Source organism: Lethenteron reissneri, chromosome 46 (assembly GCF_015708825.2).
Source record: "Lethenteron reissneri isolate LAM-NWPU_2019-01 chromosome 46, ASM1570882v1, whole genome shotgun sequence".
In the NCBI taxonomy this organism is placed as follows: domain Eukaryota; kingdom Metazoa; phylum Chordata; class Hyperoartia; order Petromyzontiformes; family Petromyzontidae; genus Lethenteron; species Lethenteron reissneri.
Genome location: NC_083824.1, coordinates 64,011 through 86,705, shown reverse-complemented (window position 1 = coordinate 86,705; position 22,695 = coordinate 64,011). Strand labels below are relative to the sequence as shown.

Sequence of the window (22,695 nt, the reverse complement as noted above, 5' to 3'; positions counted from 1 at the left end):
AATGTCGGACGTGGACACCTCGCTGAAGAAGGAGGGGCCGGACAATGCGGACACGACGTCCGGCGCTGCCGCCACCGCCGCCTCCGCCACCGCTGCGGGCCCCAAGGACGAGACGAAAGCGCGGGACGTGAAGGAGAACGGCGGGTGAGCAACGCGCCGTGGCCACGTCGAATGGTCCCCCCCCTCTTCCACCTCCTCTTCTACCTACTCTTCCACCTACTCTGGTGTCAATGAGGCCTCGCGTCGTGTGGCGCCGCGATGGGCCCCGCGCCCGCGTGGGGACCCCCCTCGTGGCGCCGCGCGGTTGCCGCCAAATGCGTCGCTCTTGTTCGGTTATCGCCACGAAACCCACGCCCGTGGTGGTTCTTCATCCTCTTCCTCCTCCTCTTCTTCTTCTTGTTCGCAGAAGAATTACCTCGCAGCCGGAGCTCGCGTGCGCGGATATTGCCAACAATTGCTTATCGTTGGTTATATCTGGTTGCGAGTTAACGGCGTCGTTTCGCCAAGGTTGTGGTATTAAATTTTTATTTAAAGCTTTCGTGACTGCAGGCATTCGTATTCTTGCTTCTTTCGGTAAAGTCACGTAGAAGGGAAATGATAAAATAATCTAAAGATTGTTTTATATATTTATGTTATTATTTCCCTTCTACGTGACTTACCGAACGAACCAAGAAATGTTGTGGTATTAGTTTTGTTTAAGACGACGCGAATTAACAGGTGGGCCAACACGAGAAGGCAACAATCTCGCACCCAATGTCCACTTACGAAGCGCATGTCCCCGCTGAATGAGCCTGTCTGCACGAGGTCTTCTCTCCTGAAGCACTTCCGTGGCGAGCACATCTCGATATAAGCATTGTCTCCCATGGCATTGCCATACGCAGGAATAGAGAGAAAACGCAATTGGTAACTTGCGCGGTGTGGCCACGATCACGTTTTAAGTGAATGTTTAATGTAACGTGATTGGCCACGGCCAGAGTTTTGTTTTAATCGGGATACCGCCAATTAAACCTTCCCAGAACTCATTGGGGCCGAAAGTGAAAGTGTAGTGTCTTATATTCAGTAAAATATACATCCGATTGGCCTACTCATCTACTTTTAATACTCTTATTGAGCTTGGACGGGCGACCCTTCACAATGCAGTGCTATCGACTGCTGCTTGGGTCGAAGTTGTGTGCATTAGAGGACGGTGCAGCTGGATTCTTTGTTGTATTGTACTTCTATGTACGCGCACCTATTTGCTGCCCCATTCATTCGCCATACGACGAGCAACGTGTTGCGGAGGCCTTGTCTAATTAAATTGGTAAAATGTTATGTACTTGTAGTCGTGGGCTATTGGTTGTGAGGTTTACAGTCGTATTGGGAAAAGGCTTCTCAAAATTAAACCTCATTTATCCTCGGTCATCTCAGCAATTATTGAGTTGTGGAAAGCGGAGCGTCTATTTGAAACTACAATAGGGCCTTCCAGAGCGATTCTTGCTTCTAAATGTGGGCAACGGCATGGTATGTGTGCAGTATGTTGAAACTCCGTACGTAGCCAACCGTGCGTATCTAAGTTGCGGGGGAAGAACGGGAATCTAAACAACAAAATCAGTTCTAAAGAAATTAGTTTTCAATTCAAAAGTGCACAGCGCCAGTGGCTTCCAAATATCGGAAGGAAGAGCGTTTCCAGAGGGCCGCAAAAGCGCACTTTGGAAAGCGCACGATGCGGTGGCGGTCTTTGTTCCTTGGTTAGCCAAAAGCCGCTGCGAGGATGACCGGAGTTTGCGTGGATGGGTCATGCTCTTTGTCGAGATCGGTTCACGTCTTGTTGCAGTGATTTAATGGTTAAAATCCAGCGGCCGCACTGGTTATTACAGCCGGTGTATTTACCATGAAATACCGCCTCCATTGCATCAGACGTTAAATATCACATTTGTTTCTGCCGTTAAGATACAAATTTGATAAGTTACCCACAAAGTACTCCATAAGGATTATGCAAAACCTTGGTAGGACCCTCCTAAAAAAACTCGTGAGACTGTAATGCTTTCCTCGATAAACAAAAATCATACAGCAAAATTTATGTTACGCGTGTTGAGCTTTTGACCCGTATTTAGCGACCGCCCTAATCCGTGGTGTGGGGGAAGGACGACAAACTACACACAAAAAGCAGCTCTCAGGAAGTTAGTTTCCATCTAGATTATGTAAAAGTGGCGTAGCTCCAGTGATTACTATTAATAGGCATCCATGGGGAATGGAGGGTGCCGATTAATCAAATATCCGGTTCACCAAATTTTCCAAGTACATTAAACATTCACGAAAGAAACCGAACCTGCATTTTAACTACGGTATAAGAGAAATAAACGGCTGCAGCGGTACTCACTAGTCGGTTGTCGAGTATTTGAAGTTCGTAGAGAAGCAGTGTGGCCGTTTAACAAGAGTACAATACACATTAGTACAGTACTGTGTGTACAGACTGCCGCTAGCGCCACCACTTGATAGCGTCCTGAAGCTGCCGTAAGCGAAAGATCTGTGATGAGCCGGATGGCTGTCGCAGTTTTCTGGATACGTTAAGGAAGATTTGTTGAGCCGTCTGTGACGGTTAATAATGCAGCATTCCAGGCGGTAAAGTGCCGGATAACAAGCAGAGCTTTTGCTGTAATAAATTAAATGGATTTCATGACTCGCCGAATATAGTTTTATTCGTAAGCAAGGCACACCAAGCAGAATGAGTAAAAAATTAAATAAATGAAAACAACTAAATTAAATCACGACGTTTCGGAGGCAACACAAGCTTCCGTCTTCAGGTGGAACTGTTACGATTTAATTTAGTTTTCATTTTTTTTTATTTTTTACCTACGTGACTTTTCCGAAAAAAACCAAAGGTGTTTGCAATGTCCATCTGAACTCGAGATGGCGAAGAGTCTGTCGCCCAAATGCTTTTACTTTTACATTCTACCTTAACTGCAAATGAATTGATGTAATATTATGAAGAGCATTTTTTTTGATGATGCTGCATTTGCAGTGGTGCACAAACACAATAGCAATAGAAAAACTCAACACATTCCTCAAGGCCATTCTCCTAAAATGTAAAAGATATTTTTGATTATGTTTTCGGCAATGACCCTTCTCATGCTCTATGAAGAAGGGCTATTCCTTGAAACTGTTATATTTTTATGGAAATGTTTTTGAAAATTAGCATTTTTATGTTGATTAAAATTGGCCAAATTTATAGTAGTTGCTAAGTGTGCGTGGCTCGCAATAGGTAGGTTGTGCATTTAAATTTCTGTTTAATATTTACTCCACCATTCATCCTTACAAAGTCAATGAATGAAATAAAATGTTTTGAGAAGTATAGGGTGGTTAAGTGCCTCACCATAGGAATGTAGAATTTACACCATTGGTTCAATACCGTTAACAGGAGATGAATGTTTCCCTTTACTCGTTTGTAATAGAGGAAATCAAATCCAAAAAACAATTTCCTTTGTAATTAGTTTCCTAGATCATGTATCTTGATTTAGGTTTTGTTAATGAGAAGACGATTTATTTTCATTGTCATGCACATGTCACCGGATCTCTGACACATCCATGCATTTAATAGTCAAGTGCTATTCTTTTTTGGGATATTTCCTTCTCTATTGATTACCATTGCGTTTGTGCGCCACTGCCTTTGTTCTCGTCAGCAGCCAGAAGTCGAAGGATGTGCAGAAGGACATGAAAAAGGATCGCGGCGGGCGTCGCGGTGGCCGCTTCGAACCGTACAACCGCATGAACCGCTTTGAGCCATTTGGCCGTGGGCCCCGTGGAGGGCGCACCATGGACCGCAGGAGCACGGGGAACCGCATCTACATCAGCAACATCCCCTACGAGATGAAGTGGCAGTCGATCAAGGATCTGATGCGCGAGAGAGGTGCGGCGGGACAGATGATGCTACTACTGCACAATCCCCCCGATGGCCCCTGACTGGAATGACGCGACAGACGACGCACTGACATCCCTTAGACTTCGGCAGGAAAGAGACTCCAGGAGTGGCCATTTCTGAGCGCTCTTCCCCCCAAAGTGGTGGACGCAGTGCCTTTTGAGGGCGTTGACGTGCTGTGGTTTTTGTGCCACGTTTAATGCTGCAGGGGTTTTAAAAAGACATTAGCCACCAGTTGTGCTGTTCTATTGAGCTGCAGCAGGGTTTGGATTTGGCAGTGGTTGAGGAAGTCTTGTTTGACGTTGGTGTAAGCAGCTCTGTTGCTGAGCTGCGAATAAGACCTCTTGGTGTTTGTTGGCAGTGATATTGTGGTGGTGAGGTGTGTGGGGTGGGTGGGCCTGGTGGCCCCGAGGGGTGGAAGGTTGCCTTTTGCACGCTGTCATTCCGAGAAGTAACGGATGATTGCCTTTTTTTTTGCCTACAGGTGGACTGCAGTTGTTGTGGTCGAGTGTCGCAGGCATTCTGCTTCCCAAAGTGGCACTTGTGACAGTTTATAATCAATGTGATGGCTACTGATAATCCCTTCTTCCCACTCGCTCGTAATGGAACGTTAGCAAGGATTTCCATATTTTGTTATGTCGGGTTATCCCTGTGTGAACTTTTTCACTTAATTGGACCAGCGGCATCACCATTGTACTTCTCTATTTGCAAAGGTTGCTTTGAGATTCTCTTTGAGGTATAAGAATCTCAAAAATGATGGGGATGGTGGGTAAAACGGCCTCTGTGGTCTTGGTGACCGCCTGAAAGTTCTTGTTGATCTTGGGGCTCAGAATTTGTATTATTGTAGATTCGCTGTTTGTGAAACTAACCTGAACAGAACTGGGTTTAAAAGAAATGGCCAATGCTGTGACTTCACATCAGCAGCGATGAGCGCCCGTGCCTTCAGTTGGTTTTTCCGCTTGAGTGGCAGGCCCTGGGCTACGGAGGTTGTTTCTCGTTTGGCTGAACAGTTGTCTCATCCCCAGGTGATTCATTATCTGCCCACTTTTTACTCGAGCTTGAGCCAAGCCTGCAGATGGCTGTGGCTTGGTGCTGATGTGTCCGTGTGTGCTACTCTCTGGCTCTTTTCCTCCGATGGATCTGGTTTGTAGTGGGTGAGGTTACATACGTGGAGCTGTTTTTGGATGCAGAAGGAAAGTCCAGGGTAAGTGGTGGTGGCTGCTCTGGGTAATCCAGAAACCATCGCAGCTTCTTATATACTTTATTATCCCCTCTACACCTTGTTGCGTCGGTTCACTACTCTTCATTGCACCGAGTGGGAATTGTGTTCCCGTAACTCACGGGCCATTTTGTGTAAGTGCAGAGAAATCTCCGCTCAAAATTGTGAGTTTCCTTCCACAAAGTGTATTGCTCAGCGGGAAATGAGTTAATGTTTCCTCGTTACATTGTGACTCTCTCATCCTGAAGTTGGTCCTCTTGTCTGACCAGTCATCTGAGAAGAACATTCAGTTGGTCAACAACAGCGGGTTCAAGATATTTAGAGAAATAAGTTCTTAATTTTTTAAGTCAACGCTACACTCGGCTTGCACGCCCCTGTTTCACGCGCGCTGTCGACATTTGGAATGGACTAGCGTTGGTGGCACGTCGAAAACAAGGTGCTTTTCGTGGAAGTGGCACAACGGCGTACTGCAGGTAGGGGGTAAAGCCATGAATTGAGGCTTGGAAGAATACACCCCCCCCCCTTACTAGAAACTGCTGATGGTCACAGGATTTCTTGAGTTGAGGGGGGTTGGGTGCAATTGGCAGCTGTGATCTGCTTGTGATTGAGTACTGTCTGGTGAACTCCATGTTGGTGAAGCAGATCTCTTGAGAGCAAATTGGAATTCATGCGTTCTTTTGAATTACTCCTGTACAGTGGAACCAGCTTTATGGAGCTCTTGCTATCATCTCTCTCTCTCGTGATGGAGTAAGATCTTTGCTATCTATGGTATCGGGTGGCCTTGGTCTGCTCTTGACTATTGTCAATGCATTTTCGAAGATGCCTGTGGCTTATTACTGTCCTGCATTGCACATAAATAAGCCTCATCTCTACAGCACAGATAGGCAACTTGCGCAGTCATTTCGTAGCGCATAGCTGTGAATGGATGACCAAGAAAGGTGGGTTTTCCTGTTTCGTGAACTGCCTTACCTCAATGTTGAATGTAGGCCTGATGACATCGTAAGCAACGTAAGTAATGAGCTGTATACATTTAATGTGCAATTTAAACACCTGTTTAAATATAAAAATAGCCCTTAATGGGTTGCTCATCCTTGCTCCAAGTGTCTAAGCAGGTTCAACTGTACTATTTATATTTTTTAATCAAAGCACAGATTTGTAATTCATACATTGTCTTCCTGATTTGATTATGAAATTGTTTAATAATTTCTATTCTTATAAAGTTGCTTTCTGATTGCATTTAACTCCTAAGAAAAGCTGTACAATTTCCTAAAAGCAAATACAAAAGTTTAAAATGAATTTGCCCTTGAAAGAGGTCATTGTGCACGTGTAATTTTCGTTGTGTTTTAGTTTTCGTTGTCTGCAGCAGTCCGTGGGTGATTGCACGTGATTCTCGCCTGTGCCGCAAGTCTTAATTTTCTCGTCTGTGCCCCCCCCCCTCCTTCCTGTCCCCCCCACTCGTTTTCCCATTTATTTACCTGCCACAGGGATGCGGGTGAGTTTTCTACGCACCGCACACATTTTAAATATCTCCCCCCGCCATGTAATGATATTCCAGTTCTTGTCTATGCCATAAGAAAAGATTCGATTTCGCATGATTTTCCTCTTATCTACACAGGGGTGCTACACTTTACTACGTACTCTGCTTGAATGATGTTTGTCACAGGCTAATAAAAAATAATGTGAAAATCACATTTTAATATTGTGTTTCTTGGAGCCAATCATTGCTGACCAGGATTAGACCATCAGCTTGTTTTTCCTGAACACGGTTTAATTATATGTGGCTGGCCAGATTTGAACACGGGATATCAGTGGTATTACCACGGGCACCTTGAAAGAGTCTTAGCCCCCTAAGCCACCTACACCACAAAGCAAACCTTGAATCTCCTGTCAACCCATATAGCTCGAATTTATAAACAACATTTGTGTATAATATAGCTTGCATATATCACATCTCATGCACTGGTCAGTCTGTACCTGTATATTGAACGTTGGTGTTGCAAGGATTGTGAACCAGGTGCTGCGTGATGAGTGCGGTAAGGATGGTTGATTGTAATGTAACACCGCGTGGTAGGGAATCGGTATGTTTCTTTGTGGACTGGGCCACAGGACTCTAAAACCAAGGTGGTGATAAGCACACGTAACAAAAAAACGAATTGACTCTTGGCACTGATGTACACAGATGAACACAAATACTCACCACCTTCATTATTAGTACTAGGTCGTGATTTAAAAAAATATACATTTGGCTTACAGTATGAAGGCGGGACCTTTTTCTGAGCAGGCAACAACATGAGGTTATGAAGGGACATTTTTGAATTATGCTAGGACTATTAGACTGCATTGGTTATTTTCACACTAGTTTAATCTTAAGATTGTCTGGGTGTGGAGAGAGTGCAAATGTAATAATGTTACAGATCATTCATCTCGCCATTTTGTCGACATACCATTGTCTGACCAATTTATAAAGAAAAAGTTACGGATGCAGTTTACAGCCTATTTACAAACTATGCATGACATGGTAAACCACTAGTCTGTGCACCGGCAATGGAGGAATGGCAAAACTACTGTCCTGCAGCTCTATTATGGCTTGCAGACCTCAACATTGGTATTTTGCTACTGAACCGGCGTTTGCGCACGTGAGCACAAAGTGCCTCGACCGTCCGCGCACCATGGAGCCACGGGGCTCTGTCCTGTACATTGACGTTGCTGTGGCGTTTTGCAGCATTGTGGAGTTCAAGGACGTCGACCACGTGAAGAAGGCTGTTGAGATCATGAACAAGCACCTGCTTGATGGCCGCACGCTCAATGTCAAAGAGGTTGGTGTTCCGTTTGGGTTGGAGGGCCTGGTCTGTGGGGTTCGTAATGGGCACGGTGATGCACTCCCTATTCCAGGGGTTTGGAGGCAGGGGGGGTTGGTCAGCGTGTCGTAGATTTGTGAAACTCCAAAACCCTCACTGGGTCACACTGTGGCTTAAGAGGTGGCAGTACAGCGAGTGAGTTCTTGAACTCTTGTATGCAGACTTCATGTACAGGCATTAACCCCTGTTTACGTCTAGGATGCGTTCCTGAAAAACAGAACGTAAATCGAAAGTACTTAAATCGAAGGATGTTGGGTGGATTGTAACGTACCTAAACAGGATGCTTGGTAACCCATTGTGCATCCCTACTGTACAACCATCGGTATGAAAAGTAAGTGTATATTATTGATATATTAAGATATATTACCTTGTTTATTATACTATGTATTATTCATTTATTGTAAAAAAAAATTTTGCACGTGTAAAAATAGTCTCCATAAATACGATATATGGGGGAAAAATATTAATGGAGTGCACATGAAGGAGACTATAGCCAGTCGGGGAAACTTTTGGGGGCGCCTCGGGGCATCTGGCACCTGAATGTTTGCCGTGGAACGTAAAACATTGGGGCTCAATGGCTAAGTTCGTAAATCTGGAGTACGTTATGGCGAGGTGCACGGTACTTAAAATAGGATTGGGCATAAATAAGTTGAGTAGGTTATAGCGCAAGTATGTGAATCAGGAGGGTGTAAATCTGGGTGTCACTACAACAGTTTTTTCCCGCGTGTAAAATCAATTCTTGCCCAACATCCAAATGTAGAGCACTCATTTTTTTAAACCTTGTGTTATTTTACATGGGGTTTTTTATAATTCAATTTAAGACAATCGGGCCCTGGTGTGAAGGATTATACAACAATATATGCATTTTTAAGGCCCCACCTCCCTCTGTTAAACAGTTGTTTGTGTGCCTCCTTGTCAATCGGAATGTGCGCGTCTCTACAGGACCCCAACGGGGAGCTGGCTCGCAGGGCCTTTCAGAAGATGGGTGGCGGCATGGGCCCCGCCGGGAACATGGGCCCCAGGCATGACGACATGATGATGATGGGTCCACCCATGGGCCGAGGCCTCGGCGGCATGGGGGGAGGTCCCGGGGGCATGGGAGGAGGCCCCGGGGGCATGGGGGGAGGCCCCGGGGGCATGGGGGGAGGCCCCGGGGGCATGGGGGGAGGCCCCGGGGGCATGGGGGGAGGCCCCGGGGGCATGGGGGGAGGCCCCGGGGGCATGGGAGGGATCGGAGGCCCCGGAGGGATGGGCGGGATGGGCGGGATGGGTGGAATGAGTGGGATGGGCGGACCTGGCATCATGGGAGGCCCCATGCCCATGTCGGGGCCCGGCGGTGGCATGAGGGGCGGCATGGATGGCCCCGGCGGCATGGGCGGCATGGGCAGCATCTCCGGCATGGGCGGACCGCTGGGGGGCCATTCCGGCATGGGCGGCGGTGGGCCCGGCGCCGGGATGGGTACGGAGCTGCCGTCCTCGGGCAGCGGGGGCCCCGTCAACATCCCCATAAGCATGCGCAACAACCCCAACATCCCGCCCGAGCTCCTCAACGCCTTGCAGTCGGGCCGCCTCGGCACCACGGTCTTCGTGACAAACGTAAGTTGCGGGAGATGCCCCCGACCCGGCTACCATGAACCCAACGAACCGCATGTGCGCCGTCTCGTGCCTGTTTATTAGGCATGTATCAATTCATTTAATGTTTCTGAGCTCTCTGGAAACAGTTTCTGGCTATTTCACTCGTGTCTTGCCCAAATCCTGTAGACAAATCACAGGTTTAAACTTGCCCAGCTGTCCTGAGAAACTGTTATTCACAGAAATAGATCCTATGTTGTAATGGGTGGCATGAGCTCCAAATCAGAAAAAGGTACCATTTGAGGCACACCAAATATTCACTTCACCTATTAAATTTGGCCGAATATCGCCGTTATTTTATGTCACGGCTAAGTTTTTTGCAGTGGAAAAATAACCCGGTGCCCCAGAGCTTTATAGCTCATCGGATATCTCCAGTAAATATTTTGATTCTATGCCGAGCCAGAGAAGCTTCACCGTGTCTCTAGACCCCTTGACGTAGGTCCTTCTTGGAGTTATTGCCAACGCTGCGCCAAATATGTTTGTGCGCACCGCGTCTAGACTTGTGACCAATGCATGTACCGACCCCTCCCTTCTGCAGTTGGACTACAAGGTGGGCTGGAAGAAGATCAAGGAGGTGTTTGGCATGGCGGGGGTGGTGAAGCGCGCCGAGATCAAGGAGGACAAAGAAGGCCGCAGCCGCGGCATGGGTGTCATTATCTACGAGCAGCCCGTGGAGGCGCTGCAGGCCATCTGTATCCTCTCGCAGCGTCAGCATGGGCACGGGGCAGGGAACAGGGCTTCATGCTCCATTGTGGGTAGTAGTGGTGGTGGCTGTCAAGATCGGCCTCTATGGAGGAGGCTTGTGAAGGATGCTACTGGGCAGTTGGAGGCCTTCCAGCAACATCGGAGGGCAGAGGAGCGCTCTCTATGAGCGGAGCGCCGCGCGGCTAAAATGCAGCAAGTTAACAGTCGGGGTGCATCTACCAGTCATTTCAGTCAGCCAACCCGTGGCTCCTGGAACTATCCCGAGACCTCCTGTTAGTGAGCCTTAAGACACTTCACGTGGCCTCAAAGCGCACCTAGCCTGGCACAGGCACCGTGGTGACTTCGCCCTCACTTAGTGTTGAATGGCGGGTATTGGTATTGCGTGGGGTTTATTAATCCTCAAATGTTTACGTGTGTGTGTTGGACTTAATTCCTTGAGGTCAACGGTCAGAACAAATGAGGTGTAACAAAATCAAGTTTTAAAATTAATCGATCCTATAAATATAATTGTTATTCGTGTGACGTTTAGGTTGCGAGTGCTAATCGGTCGTGTTGAACTGCAAGCGACTATCATGAGTTTTGCAGGTGATATGAAGACTGATGGCGAGATGAGGCTGTGTTGGATATTCTTAGCGCTGCTCCGTGCGATTTCCTTAACCTTCTTTACCAGCCATGTTCAACGGTCAATTGCTTTTTGAGCGGCAGATGCACGTTAAGATGGTAAGTTTTATTACATTTTTATGAACACTTTTCAACTAAGTTTTGAAAACATTAATTCTTTAGCTCTACATCTACAACGATACATACTCTTAGGTTTTTTTGGTAAAGTCACGTAGGTAAAAAATAAATAATAAAAATAACTAATAAAAATATAATAGAAATAAAATAATAAATAACGACGTTTCAAGTGCTGTATTACTTGATACAGCAATTGTGCTGTGACGGTTCCACCTGAAGACAGAAGCTTGTGTTGCCTCCGAAACGTCGTGATTTATTATTTTATTTCTATTTTTTTTTTCTATGTGACTTTACTGAAAAAACCTAAGAGTATGAATCCTTGCAGTCACGAAAGCCTCAAATCTAGAATACAACGATACATCTTGAAAAGATGATTCGACTTGATTGCATTTTTTTTTTATGTTTTGTCCATCTTTGGCATTTTCCCTGTAGAAAACTGGGCAGGCTAATGCGTGATTCAAAACGGCGATTATGGGACAAGCTTTTTCATATAAGAGATGACGTTGACATGTGGACACTCGCCCCTCCCCATAACATCATCATGGCGTGTGTGATATCAACACGTGTGGCTTAGAAGGCAATATTATTGAGTATTAAATATTTTAAGAGGGACAAAATCTCGTTTGAAAGCATTACATAGCATTATACAGTCCTTGTATTATTTTCTGCTTTGTCACGTGTACTTTGACCAGCTGCGACACACTGGCTCACGATATATTTTTTTCCTCCGTTAGGATGACCGCTCGCTGCCCAAGGACGATTTCCTCCCAGCTGACAAGCAAGCACAGCTTCCCCGTATGTACCTGTGTTAATTGGAAAAACCCAGGTGCACAAACACTTGGGAAATTGCGTGTGTATTATCCGTTGTGTTTTCTTAATTATATCTGTGCGGTGCTCTTTTGTATCATGCATGCCACACATTTCGCAGCATTGGAGCTGGTATGCTGGACTGATGTGTCATTACAGTGGTCATTCGTATCATTAGTCTTTGTTCTTCATGCAGAAAGCCTTGCTCACATTTTCCCTCCAAATACAACAATAAAGATATAAAACTGCACAGACAAGTAAGTGCCTTTTTCACATGTCGAACAGACCTTGGTCTATGGGCCTTTTATTTGAACTGATGTTTTCTTGCAGTAGATGAACTCTGGACCGTTTTCAATCTCAAGTCTTATCAGCGCACGTGTGTGCACATGCTGTGTGTGTTGGCAGATGGGCTTGGCGGAATTGGCATGGGCCTGGGTCCCGGAGGTCAACCGATTGACGCGACTCGGATTGGCTCCATGGGAAGTGCTGGGCCTGCAGGTGAGGGACCACACTCGCTCGTACCTGTGCACACGCATACTGATGTTATGTCTCAGTGGCTGAAGCAACATTGTCAACTGTTAATCAGTCATATGTAAATGTGTAGCCCTTTTGTAAATGCACTGCTGGGTGAGGAGCTCCCCCAGCGCCATTCGGGTCATGTAAGTTAATTGACCATTCTGTCAGGCTGGTGTTAGTACGGGTTGGTGAAGGCAAGGGAGCATAGATGTGGGAGTGTAGATGCACAATGCATTTTGCTGCACTATCTGCTGCCTACCCTGTTGCCTACCCTGTTGCCCACCCTGTTGCCCACCCTGTTGCCCTGCAGTAGCTTATAACAAAACGTTGTGCATTCTGGTCACCGATTAAAGCACTATTCAGGCCTCAACTTCGCTTGGCTTCTGAGGTCTGAGAAGACCGAGTGAATTCCGTTTGATTTAGTCATCGACTGCCAATGAAGTGTCCATTTTTGTAAAGCGCTAAATAAATATTCTATATATTTGTGAACATCCAAAATATGCTGGACTTTATAATGGTGGCCAGGAAATGGAATTTATATTTCAGTGAGTAAGTGAATGAGGGAGTGTGGCGTGGGCAGATGGGCCTGACACAACACAATTGCCAGGGGAGGTCATCTATTGATTTTTTTGCTTGGTGAGATGATCAGCTCACCCGAACCGGAGTTGAGGACAACCACCATATGCGTGTTGTTCATCTCGGTTAATTCAATTTTGGTCCATCGTGTGTTCGGTGTCACTTTGCAACTCTTGTAATGCGTCGTTTGCTTGCCTGGTTTTTTATTCGAGGCCTCGACTCTAGCCCCGGGTATGGAGCCATGGACAGGATGGGCGGCCTTGGTGGGGGCTCTGGCTCTGGTGGAGGAGGCTATGGCGGCGGCCTGGGTGGCATGGGTAATGCAGGCGGCTTGGGCCAGCTTGGGGGTGAGGCATCGCACATTTGCCGACTCGCAACCACCGGAATTCCATGCAACAAACCACTTTCGCCATCATCAGTAACAGCGGCGGCACAATCTATTCACTGCTGGAGGAAGTTCTCCCCAAGCAGTAGACGTCTTTCACGTTCTTTCGTTCTAACTGCTGTGCACTATTTCGTCATTCAATCTCTGACAGTATCTATTATCTTGGGCATATATGACCTTCTTTGGCTGCCATTCTTTAATCAGTCGATAACCAGCCATGTATCTATATTTACATCACTGTTCCAAAAAAACTAATAGCACTTAACTTTTTGAAACTATTTGCGTAAACATCACTTCAAATAGATTATTTGGTTTCAGTTACACGCTTAAGATTGTTTGAAAATTAATCATTTATTGTCGGTGGTATCTGGGTGGGGGGGGGTGGCAGCATGAGATACACACAGGATTTACCAAAACTTACGTAGTAGCTCGAAAGTTATTAAAACACAGCAAAACTAGTTTGTGAATACTTTACATTCAGTATAAGAGACCCTTGAATATCATGGGGGTTACCGTCTTGGAAAGTACCGCGAAACCAAAAACCCACGACATTCAATACTTATACTCTTAGGTTTTTTTGGCAAAGTCACGTAGGGGGAAAAAATAATGAAAATAAATAATAAAATAGCGGATATATTCATTTAAATAATTACTGTAATGCGTGCAAAATAAACTCCAAACTAAGTAATTGAAATAAAAATGTAAACAATCTATGAAAAAAACATTCCTCGACAATAAATAGCAGTACCCATACTGAATAATTACTGTACTTGCCAACGATGATCCAAAGTGGGCGTGTGTGTTTTCCCACGAGTGGGAGCGGTAGTGCTATGGTTAACGTGCTGCGCGATGAACCTGGCAACCCAAGCTCGATTCCCGCTCACGTCCAACACCAGTGACGATTATCTGAATCGGTCCTGGACCTCCCTTATGTCGTCTCGGCCTCAAATTAGTACCTGGTGCGATGTATACATGTCGCCACTGGTGAGACATAGGCGGCCGGGCGTGGTGTTTGCCACCCACCCCCTCGTGTGCCATGCCGGCCTTCATAGGTGCTCGCTAACAGCACTTGCCCGCAACAGTCTGGTAATAGGCTATACGGGGTGGGGGGGGGGGGGGGGGTTTGTCTGCTTGCACTGTAAAGGTTACGGTGGTGCCACTGACTGCCTCGTGTCCCTCGCCTGCCCCACACCACGCTACCCGCTAATGATATGTTACTTCCGGGTACAGTATACCCACGAAATGCCAAAACTAACCCGAGCGATAGCTAAATTGATAGAAGTTGCCCGCGATAGGTTGAGACCGTGAGCGATAAACCTGTGATATTCAAACATCTTCTGCACTTTCATTTCTAATGTGTACATGACCTCGACAGCAAACAGAATCCTTCTGAGTGTGTAGACTACAACCCGTTGTTGTCTCCCGCAGGAATGGGTGGCATGGATGGCTACCGGGGCGGCATGGGCAGCAACATGCCTAGCAGTCTGCCGACTGGCACGGGCCTCGGCATGGGAGGTGAGCCAAAACAATCGGTCGCGAGTGTTTTTAGAGACCGCTACGCTTTGGGATATTCTCATGTTTCCTAGCCTGGAATCATCAGTTACATTCCTTGGATGGAAAACGGTTCCTCATGGGATTTGTAGAATTGTGGCATCTTGAGATCTGTGGGGCTCTGCTATAGTCACATGGAATCAACATTGAAAACACATGGCCAATGCCTTGTCAATACATTTCAATTGCGATTCTTGCAAATGTTGGTTGGCTGGTATCAACTAGCTGAAATCGGGTGTCTATTGTCCAGGTGGAATCGACCATGATTCTAGCTGGCCTAGTTGGTTTCGTGGAATCGCCATTGAAATGTATGGCTGATGCTTATGTTTTTTAAGTCCGAAGATAATCCCAATATTTTGCATTAATCTTTCAAGGCAAACGCCATGTGAGATTCCCATTCATTTTGAATTGCAGGAATCGTCCATGTGAAATTGTGTAAACCGAAACGATTGTTGTCGGCTATAAATGACAGCGGTGGTATACAGTATTCAACCCCATTCCTTTTTAATGTTTTTGTTCTGCACTTTTTCCCAGATTCATACAAGTCCAACATGGTTTTTGACAGGGACCTCGGAATGAACCGAGGCTATGGCAGTAGTGGTGGCATGGGTGAGGATGGCACTGGTGTTACGGCAACACATGTTACACTTAACCGAGCTGCTGCGTAAGACTTAACATACTCTTTGGTTCTTTCGGTAAAGTCACGTAGGTACAACATAAATCATGACGTTTTGGGCGCAACACAAGTGCCAGTCATCAGGTGGAAACAACCACAGCAATAAACAATTGTGACTTTACCAAAAGAACCAAAGAGTATGGATTTATGCAGTCACGAAAACTTCAAATCTAGATTGAAGACTTAACATTTAATTGTGGTGTTCTGCGGTCTAATTGTGATGAATGCGGCAGCATTTTAAAGCAAATGTTTAATTCACGAGTGTGCTGCTTGTGCTTTGCGTATGTAAGAATCTAATATTTACTATTTATGCGCATAAATAGCTTATTGATAAAATGAGACGGAACATGGAGACAACACAAGCAAGACAGTTGTAATGAGACAAGTGTATTCTTATTTCTTACATCAAATTGACAATTCGTCAAGTCGTGCGGGGGGGGGGGTGAGGCGCATTGTTACATGCCTTGAAATTTATCTTGCCGGCGAATGCCGATGTCACATCTTACCCCCTAATTGGACAAAGATGTTGGTGATTGCCCAACTCCTGTAGCTGCCCTTGCCTTATGAACCCTGCTGCTGCTGCCGCCGAAATCCTCGTCCATGCCGTCGTCATGTCCTCACTCGACCGACTCCCTTTCTTCATGGCCTCCCCAAATCTCTCATCTCAAAAATGCCGCGGCCAAATTTGTCGCCCGCATCTGCAAATGAGACCATGACACCCATGCTCTAATCCCCCCCCCCCTCCATTGGCTTCCAATCCTAATGCCAGATCAATTTCAGGATGGTGCCCGCCATCGTCAAGATCCTCCATGGACTCGCACCTCCCTGCCTCTACCTACCTCTCCCCCTCTCTCTTCTTCCCTCCATTCACGTTCTTTACACCTCCACTCCCATTGCACTCTGCTCCCATCCAGACACTGTTCCAGCAACCAAGAGCTGTTGATGCACCACAGTCGGCCGTCACTCTGTCAGAGGTGGTTCATACTCCTTTGTTGCCTCCACAGTGTGTGGTCCTCCCTTACTCCAGCCGTCCGTGCTGGCGAATCCCTCTGCCTCCGTTTCAGATTTCAGGCTCGAGACCTTTTCTTTATTTTATTTTCCTCTGCCTATGACTGGACCGCCTCTATAAAATAACCCGCACTTACCGTTTCTGTACAGTGCCGTTGGATGCCATCACATTTACACCCTCCAGAGCTCCGGATGGGTGGTTGCGTGTTGCGATCGTTGAATATTCCCTCTGTCTTGCGCGTCCCTCCTCCAGGCGGCGGGATGGGCGCCGTGGGCATGGGCGGTGCCGGCATGGGAGTCGGGGCCATGGGTTCGGGCTCCTCGGGGATCGGTCACATGGGAGGCAACATGGTGCCAATGGGAGCGGGGATGGGTGGTACGTGTAGCCCGCTATGTCGCAACCCCCCCCCCCACGCGTTGCCCAGTCTCGGTGACGTGCGGTGTTTATTTCCCCCGGGCAGAACCCTCGTGTGCTGCTTTAGAGTGCACTTGGCTTCCACGAAAGGCATTCCCTTCCAACCTGCCCCAACTGGCATAGTGAAGTATGGTCAAATAACCTCCGCGGTTGATACGATGTGGTCATAACCATCATCTGGCAGTGGATTACCAATGGGCTGTAATTTGTGTACTTTTAGTCATACGCGATGAACCTATTCATTTTTGGTGGTGTAATGATACCTGGATTCATCCATAGGATTGATTCTCAGGCTTAATATATGCATCGATTTGTGGGTTGTAAATATCCATGTTGTATATGGCAATAAACTGTAGAAATACTCAATGAAGCCACATTTTGCTATCAGTACTTAATCAAAGGCATAATTTCAACCATCAAAGCACAATTTGGCTTTGCCTCGACTCATCATGGGTGCCGTCTACAAACACAAGGGCGCTTATCCCTACTGTTATCAATTATATTGTGTATTTGCGGAGCACAACCCGCACAAACTTGTGTGGGCTTGTTGGAGCAAGTCTGCCAAGATTCCCTCTCCTTACGTGACCTTGACAAAACTCCTCCACTTTATGCTGTCAAAGCAGGGGTTTCCAAATGCAATTCCTCACGACTCGCCTTTTTTACGCCTGTCCATTAGGGGTGTCACAATGCATCGATTCACAATAGAAATGTTCCTTCGCTCGTAATACGTGCATTGAATGACGCTTGTAAAAATCCATAATTTTAGTTTCATGTACCTTCAATATATTTACGCGACCCCTGCTGATATCAAACGTCACGATTTTCCACAAATGTTTTTATTTAATCTCGAATGGTGACCTTGAGTTACGCCAAATCATGGAATCACAAGGGGCTGAAATTGTTGCAAGCGTCCTTTGCATATTTGCCACGTGACTCAATTCCAAATACAAACTAAGTTTTTACACACTACACACGTCTGGTAATCGTCCAATTTGTTCCATGCGATCCCCAGAGAGCACCGTCAAATTAATATCTTAATGATCTTAAGTTGAATCGGAGTCATCTTGTCATTTGTAATATGTAGCTGCACATACACGAGCTTTCTAATTTAAATCGCCTTTGCGTCCCATTAGGTGTTTACCAATCATCAGGCGCATGCAGCGTGTATATAATGAGTACTCCTTTGTTTACCATTCTGCCTCACAATTTCTAATAATTTCAGGGGAGTGTTAGAATGAGTGAATCAACCTAATTTGTATTTGAACAGCGAGGGGGAAGGTTGGTGAACATGGAAGTGGGACATGGTGTCGGTGTGATGCCAGAAAGAAAACTCCCCAAGATAATTAACTTGCGTGCCACATATCCCACCTTATTCCCACTCCCCAACCGAACGCAGGTCTAGGCATGGGCGGCATGGGCCTGGGCAGCATCGGCAGCTCCATGGATCGCCTGGGTAGCATGGGCAACGTTGGCGGTGGTGGCGGCGGCGGCCCCGGCATGGGCCACCACGGCCACGGCTTGGGCGCGGTGCTGGACATGGATCGTGGTTCCGGGGCTGGCGGTGGTGCCGGGATCTACGGCCTGCCCCGCGACAGGGACGGCTACGGAGGGGGTGTGGGCAACATGGGCGCCAGCGGGCTTGGGGGCATGCCGCTCGACCGCATGGACCGCCGCGGGTGCCAGATCTTCGTCAGGAATGTACGTTGCGCAGTAGCGGCAGCTATTGAGAACGAGCGAGCAGTGCTGGTTTAACGGTGCCTTCAGTATTTCTAATTGTATTTAGGGGCGTCGAAAACAACAGAAGTGAATGATAGAAACACCTACATATCTGTCTAAGCGATTGAACAGTGTCGAAATGTAAGATTGGCACTTGAACAGTGTCGAAATGTAAGATTGGCACTCAAACTTAGGACCCTGACTCCATTCCCTGAGATATGAATTCATTGTAATTATGCATTTAACGGTCATGTCATAAAAACGGATTCTTAACCCTGATGCTTTGTGCGAGATATTAATGTATATGATGAGTAAAGTGACTGTTTTAATCGTTTGTACTTGAAAAGTAACCGTGTTTATCTCTACTCCACAGCTGGCCTTTGACTTGAGTTGGCAAAAATTGAAGGAGACCTTCAGCCAGTGTGGTAAGATCCTTGTTCAAGACTCTTGCTTTCTCACATCTCAACCTGCATACAAAGAATATGGATCTATGCACTTTTTAAAATCTAGATTGAACATTTTTTTGTTTAAACCTGCATTTTGTGTTTAGTTTGTCCGTCCCCCGCACCTCCGATTAGCACTGTTGGCTACCTATGGTGCAAAAGAAGTCAACATACATATGTAACAGTGGCAAAGTGACATCTAAACTGGTCGTGGCCCTCCACCAACCCACATTGCCCAGCATAGTGGAGCGTAACTACCGATCTGTCAAGGTGTGGCGAGGCCTTCATCCAGCAGTGCATTTACTGGCCTGTAAAATGTCGATGCCACCGAAAGGACTGAACATGGCCTCTCAGACTGGAAGCCACAAGGCCCTTGTTCTTGACTGACCATGTGTTGTCCTTTGATAACTACGAGTGCGAGGCCATTGGTCATGCATTATCGATCAGAGGGTATTGTTGCGGAATGCAGGTACACAGATGGAAACCAAGTTTCTCAGGCACTATGCACACAATGTGTGTGTACTCGCCATCATTGCAAAATAAATAAAACGCATACGCGACAAAAACGTCTTTGTAAAAGTGTACTGCGCTTTAAATGAAACGTGTAACCAAATGCACTCTGCTATAGACGCTGAGCGAAACGATGTGTCCTGGACTGCTCAATATGAAATTGCAGCTTCATAAATGAGAAAACAAAAACAATCTAGTTAAGTCAGTGTAGTGATGTCACTGAAGCTCTTGTAATACAGCTTCAAATCTCTGTTGGATAGCCCTCGGTAACACAACCCTAGATGCGTACATTTTTCTGATTGTGTTGTCTTGCTCCCCGCTCTGTTTTTTGGTTGTACCACGTGTTCCGAAACGTCGGAGACATAATGCCAGACGCAGCACAACCCGGAAACGTATCGGAGGGATGGGTTAATGAATGGCTCCTGTTGGCGTTAGTCCCCACGAATGCAATTTGCGTATTTGAAATTCTCCCCCCCTCCCCCTGCCGCTTCTCCGCAGGCCAGGTGATGTTTGCGGACATCAAGAAGGAGAACGGGCGGTCGAAGGGCTGCGGCACAGTGCGGTTCGATTCGCCCGAGGTCGCTGAGAAGGCCTGCCACATGTTGAACGGCATTCGCATCAACGGGCGTGAAATCGACGTGCGCATCGACAAAAACGTCTAAGTCTCCCCCTCCTCCCTTTCCTCCCTGTCGCCCCCTTCCCTGACACATCACCATCTCACCCATCACCATCTCACCCGTGCCTGCAACGTGACCGCCCTCCTCCCACCCCACAAAGACCTCGACGCAACCTCGTGTGTTTCCTTCAGCCAGCGGTGGTGACCTTGAATCTCCCGTACACGGCCAACTTAGTCCTCGCAACTACTGTAGATTTTGGCGGTTTTTCGCTGCGTTGCTTAACGAAGTGTTTTCGGATCGTACCGCATGTCGCTCTGCTCGGTGTCGTGACGTTTTGCAGTCCTGGAAGCGAGAGAAGGTCCCAGCACGTGAGGCGAAACTTTGGGCATCGTGTGCCAACTGACCTCAAAACACCTCCGAGAAATTGACGACGTATTTGGACGAGATTTTTCTGAGACGGAGAAAATTCATTTAAGACTTTAATTTGCGTTTAACAGAGATGTTAGTAATATGATACAATTGCTTATTAACCTCGCCAACAATCAGAATAATAAAATGTAATTTACAGTTTATTGGTGATGCATTGGAAACACGATTGTGTTTTTTGTTAAAAATTTATTTTTAAACCGTTAATGTACATTGGGGTTGTAGCTTCGATAACGTAGATTTTTTTTTTACTCTTGTCGTCGGATATAAGTAGGTGGGTGTGGTTTTTAATTGTTAATAAACAATACATTACTCGCCCATGTAAGGACTATTCATAATAAATCCTGCAGAAGCTACGGATTGCCGCTGATGGTGATGGGCTATTCCACACAGCTTGTATTTACATCTCATTGCACAACTGCATTATAATTCAAGTGTGCAACATGACAATATGCAAACTTAACACCTAACTGCTGTCCGCACCTTAGATTCTTTTGGTTGGCTACGTACGGTGCAAAGGAGGTTCTACATTCATACGTAATTTCATACATACTTAACAGTTAATGCCGCAAAATATTAACATTCCTTTCCACTGCAGTGACGTGCTGTGCAGTATATATTAAATAATTTGCATAAATAACTTTTCACTGCTTGGGAATTGCCATCAATTGTGTAGGGAGTAGACACCTTAAAAGACTGACGATGAACACGAAAAAACCGGTGAAGTGACCCACCACTCCCAGCGTGTTTCCTTTCAAGCCGAGTTGACCCCAGCAGGGATCCACAGAACTGTTTTGCGCGCAGCTGCAGCCAAGGTGGCGGCACTTTTCAAATGAGTCGCTCGGGCGGAGGGGGGGTGGCGAGAAAACGGCCTCGTGTTTGCCGCACGTTGGTCTATGTGGAAACTTAGGATGACGTGGTATTACAAAAATAACCGTTCACCTCCTACTTTGCCCCATTGTGCTCGTTACAGCCCTTTGTCAATTCACTGCTGGCTAAAGGCCTTGCCCACACCATGTGTGTCGCGGGGGAGATTTTTGACCGTACTTCAAATGTAGATGTCCTGTTTGCTGCAACCCGAATGTTACGCATGCGGTGGAAGATATTCCCTCGTGAGCTTTGGTTTTAAAATCACAGCCAATGGCCCCTTTCCTCCCCATTGTTAAATGACCGATCCCTCGTTTGATCTAAGTTATTTTGATGGTAAGTCTGATTTGTACTGCAGGAGCTGATTTGGAAAGGATGTGGAATGTTCTGAAAAAGTTATTTTAAGTTCCCAGAGTCCAGTTTGCAATGATGTGTGAAATGTCAGTTTTAGTAATAAAACATTTTTTAATTTCGTTCTCGCAGTGGAGTCTACATGCCGCACACTTTATTAGGATCACGTTTGAATAACCAACCATCGTGTTTGGTGGCATGTTAGCATGCCTTGGGGGGGGCATTTCATATTTTAGAATGATGGCAAGTATTTGATACATCAAAGGTATGGGTTGATGTATGAACATGTAAATATAGTTTCTTAAACAGATTACAGAAAACTTGACTTAAAGCGTTCGTGATTGCAGGAATTCATATTCTTGGGTCTTTTGGTAAAGTCACGTAGATAGGTTAAAATAAAATTTTAAAAAATACAAAAAACTACGACGTTTCGATCGCAGCACAAGCAATCATCATCGGGAGAAAAAATTATTGGACGATTGCTTGGAGGTCCCATGATGTAGCTGCTCACCCCGAGCTCGCATGACTGATAGTGGCATTGTCTTTGTGCTGTACGCCTTTTCGCGTCCTCTGGTCTAACACCGCTTTGAGACTTGGCTCCAAAGAAACCTATCTCTGGTGTGGACCAATCAGTTTCAAAGACAATGCAAATATTATTAGTGTTTTTTGTTTGCATTCTGACCACAAGTATTGTGGTTAATGCAGAGATGATTTTTTTGTAACAGTTTTCAGTTTGGTGTTTTAACATCTTCACCTGTTTTGTTGCCATAAAGGGAAAACCTAT

At 46.2% G+C, this 22,695-nt stretch overlaps 1 protein-coding gene across 2 annotated transcripts; it reads left to right on the top strand.

The window, feature by feature from the left end:
* Position 1: 1 nt before the first annotated feature.
* On the top strand, positions 2–22,033 carry LOC133354281 (myelin expression factor 2-like). 2 transcript variants are annotated; one of them, XM_061571004.1, is made up of 17 exons: positions 2–144; positions 3,663–3,886; positions 5,047–5,099; positions 6,599–6,606; positions 7,837–7,930; positions 8,915–9,568; positions 10,143–10,296; positions 10,980–11,029; positions 11,782–11,842; positions 12,260–12,352; positions 13,159–13,293; positions 14,760–14,846; positions 15,417–15,491; positions 16,820–16,942; positions 18,378–18,679; positions 19,071–19,122; positions 20,149–22,033. In XM_061571004.1, the coding sequence occupies exons 1-17, from the start codon at positions 2–4 to the stop codon at positions 20,310–20,312; spliced, it is 2,472 nt and encodes an 823-aa protein (XP_061426988.1). In that variant the 3' UTR covers positions 20,313–22,033. The 2 variants fall into 2 exon arrangements, with proteins under 2 accessions (XP_061426988.1, XP_061426987.1); XM_061571003.1 differs by lacking the exons at positions 2–144; positions 3,663–3,886; positions 5,047–5,099; positions 6,599–6,606; positions 15,417–15,491 and having other exon boundaries at positions 6,653–7,930.
* The last annotated feature ends 662 nt before the right edge of the window (positions 22,034–22,695 follow it).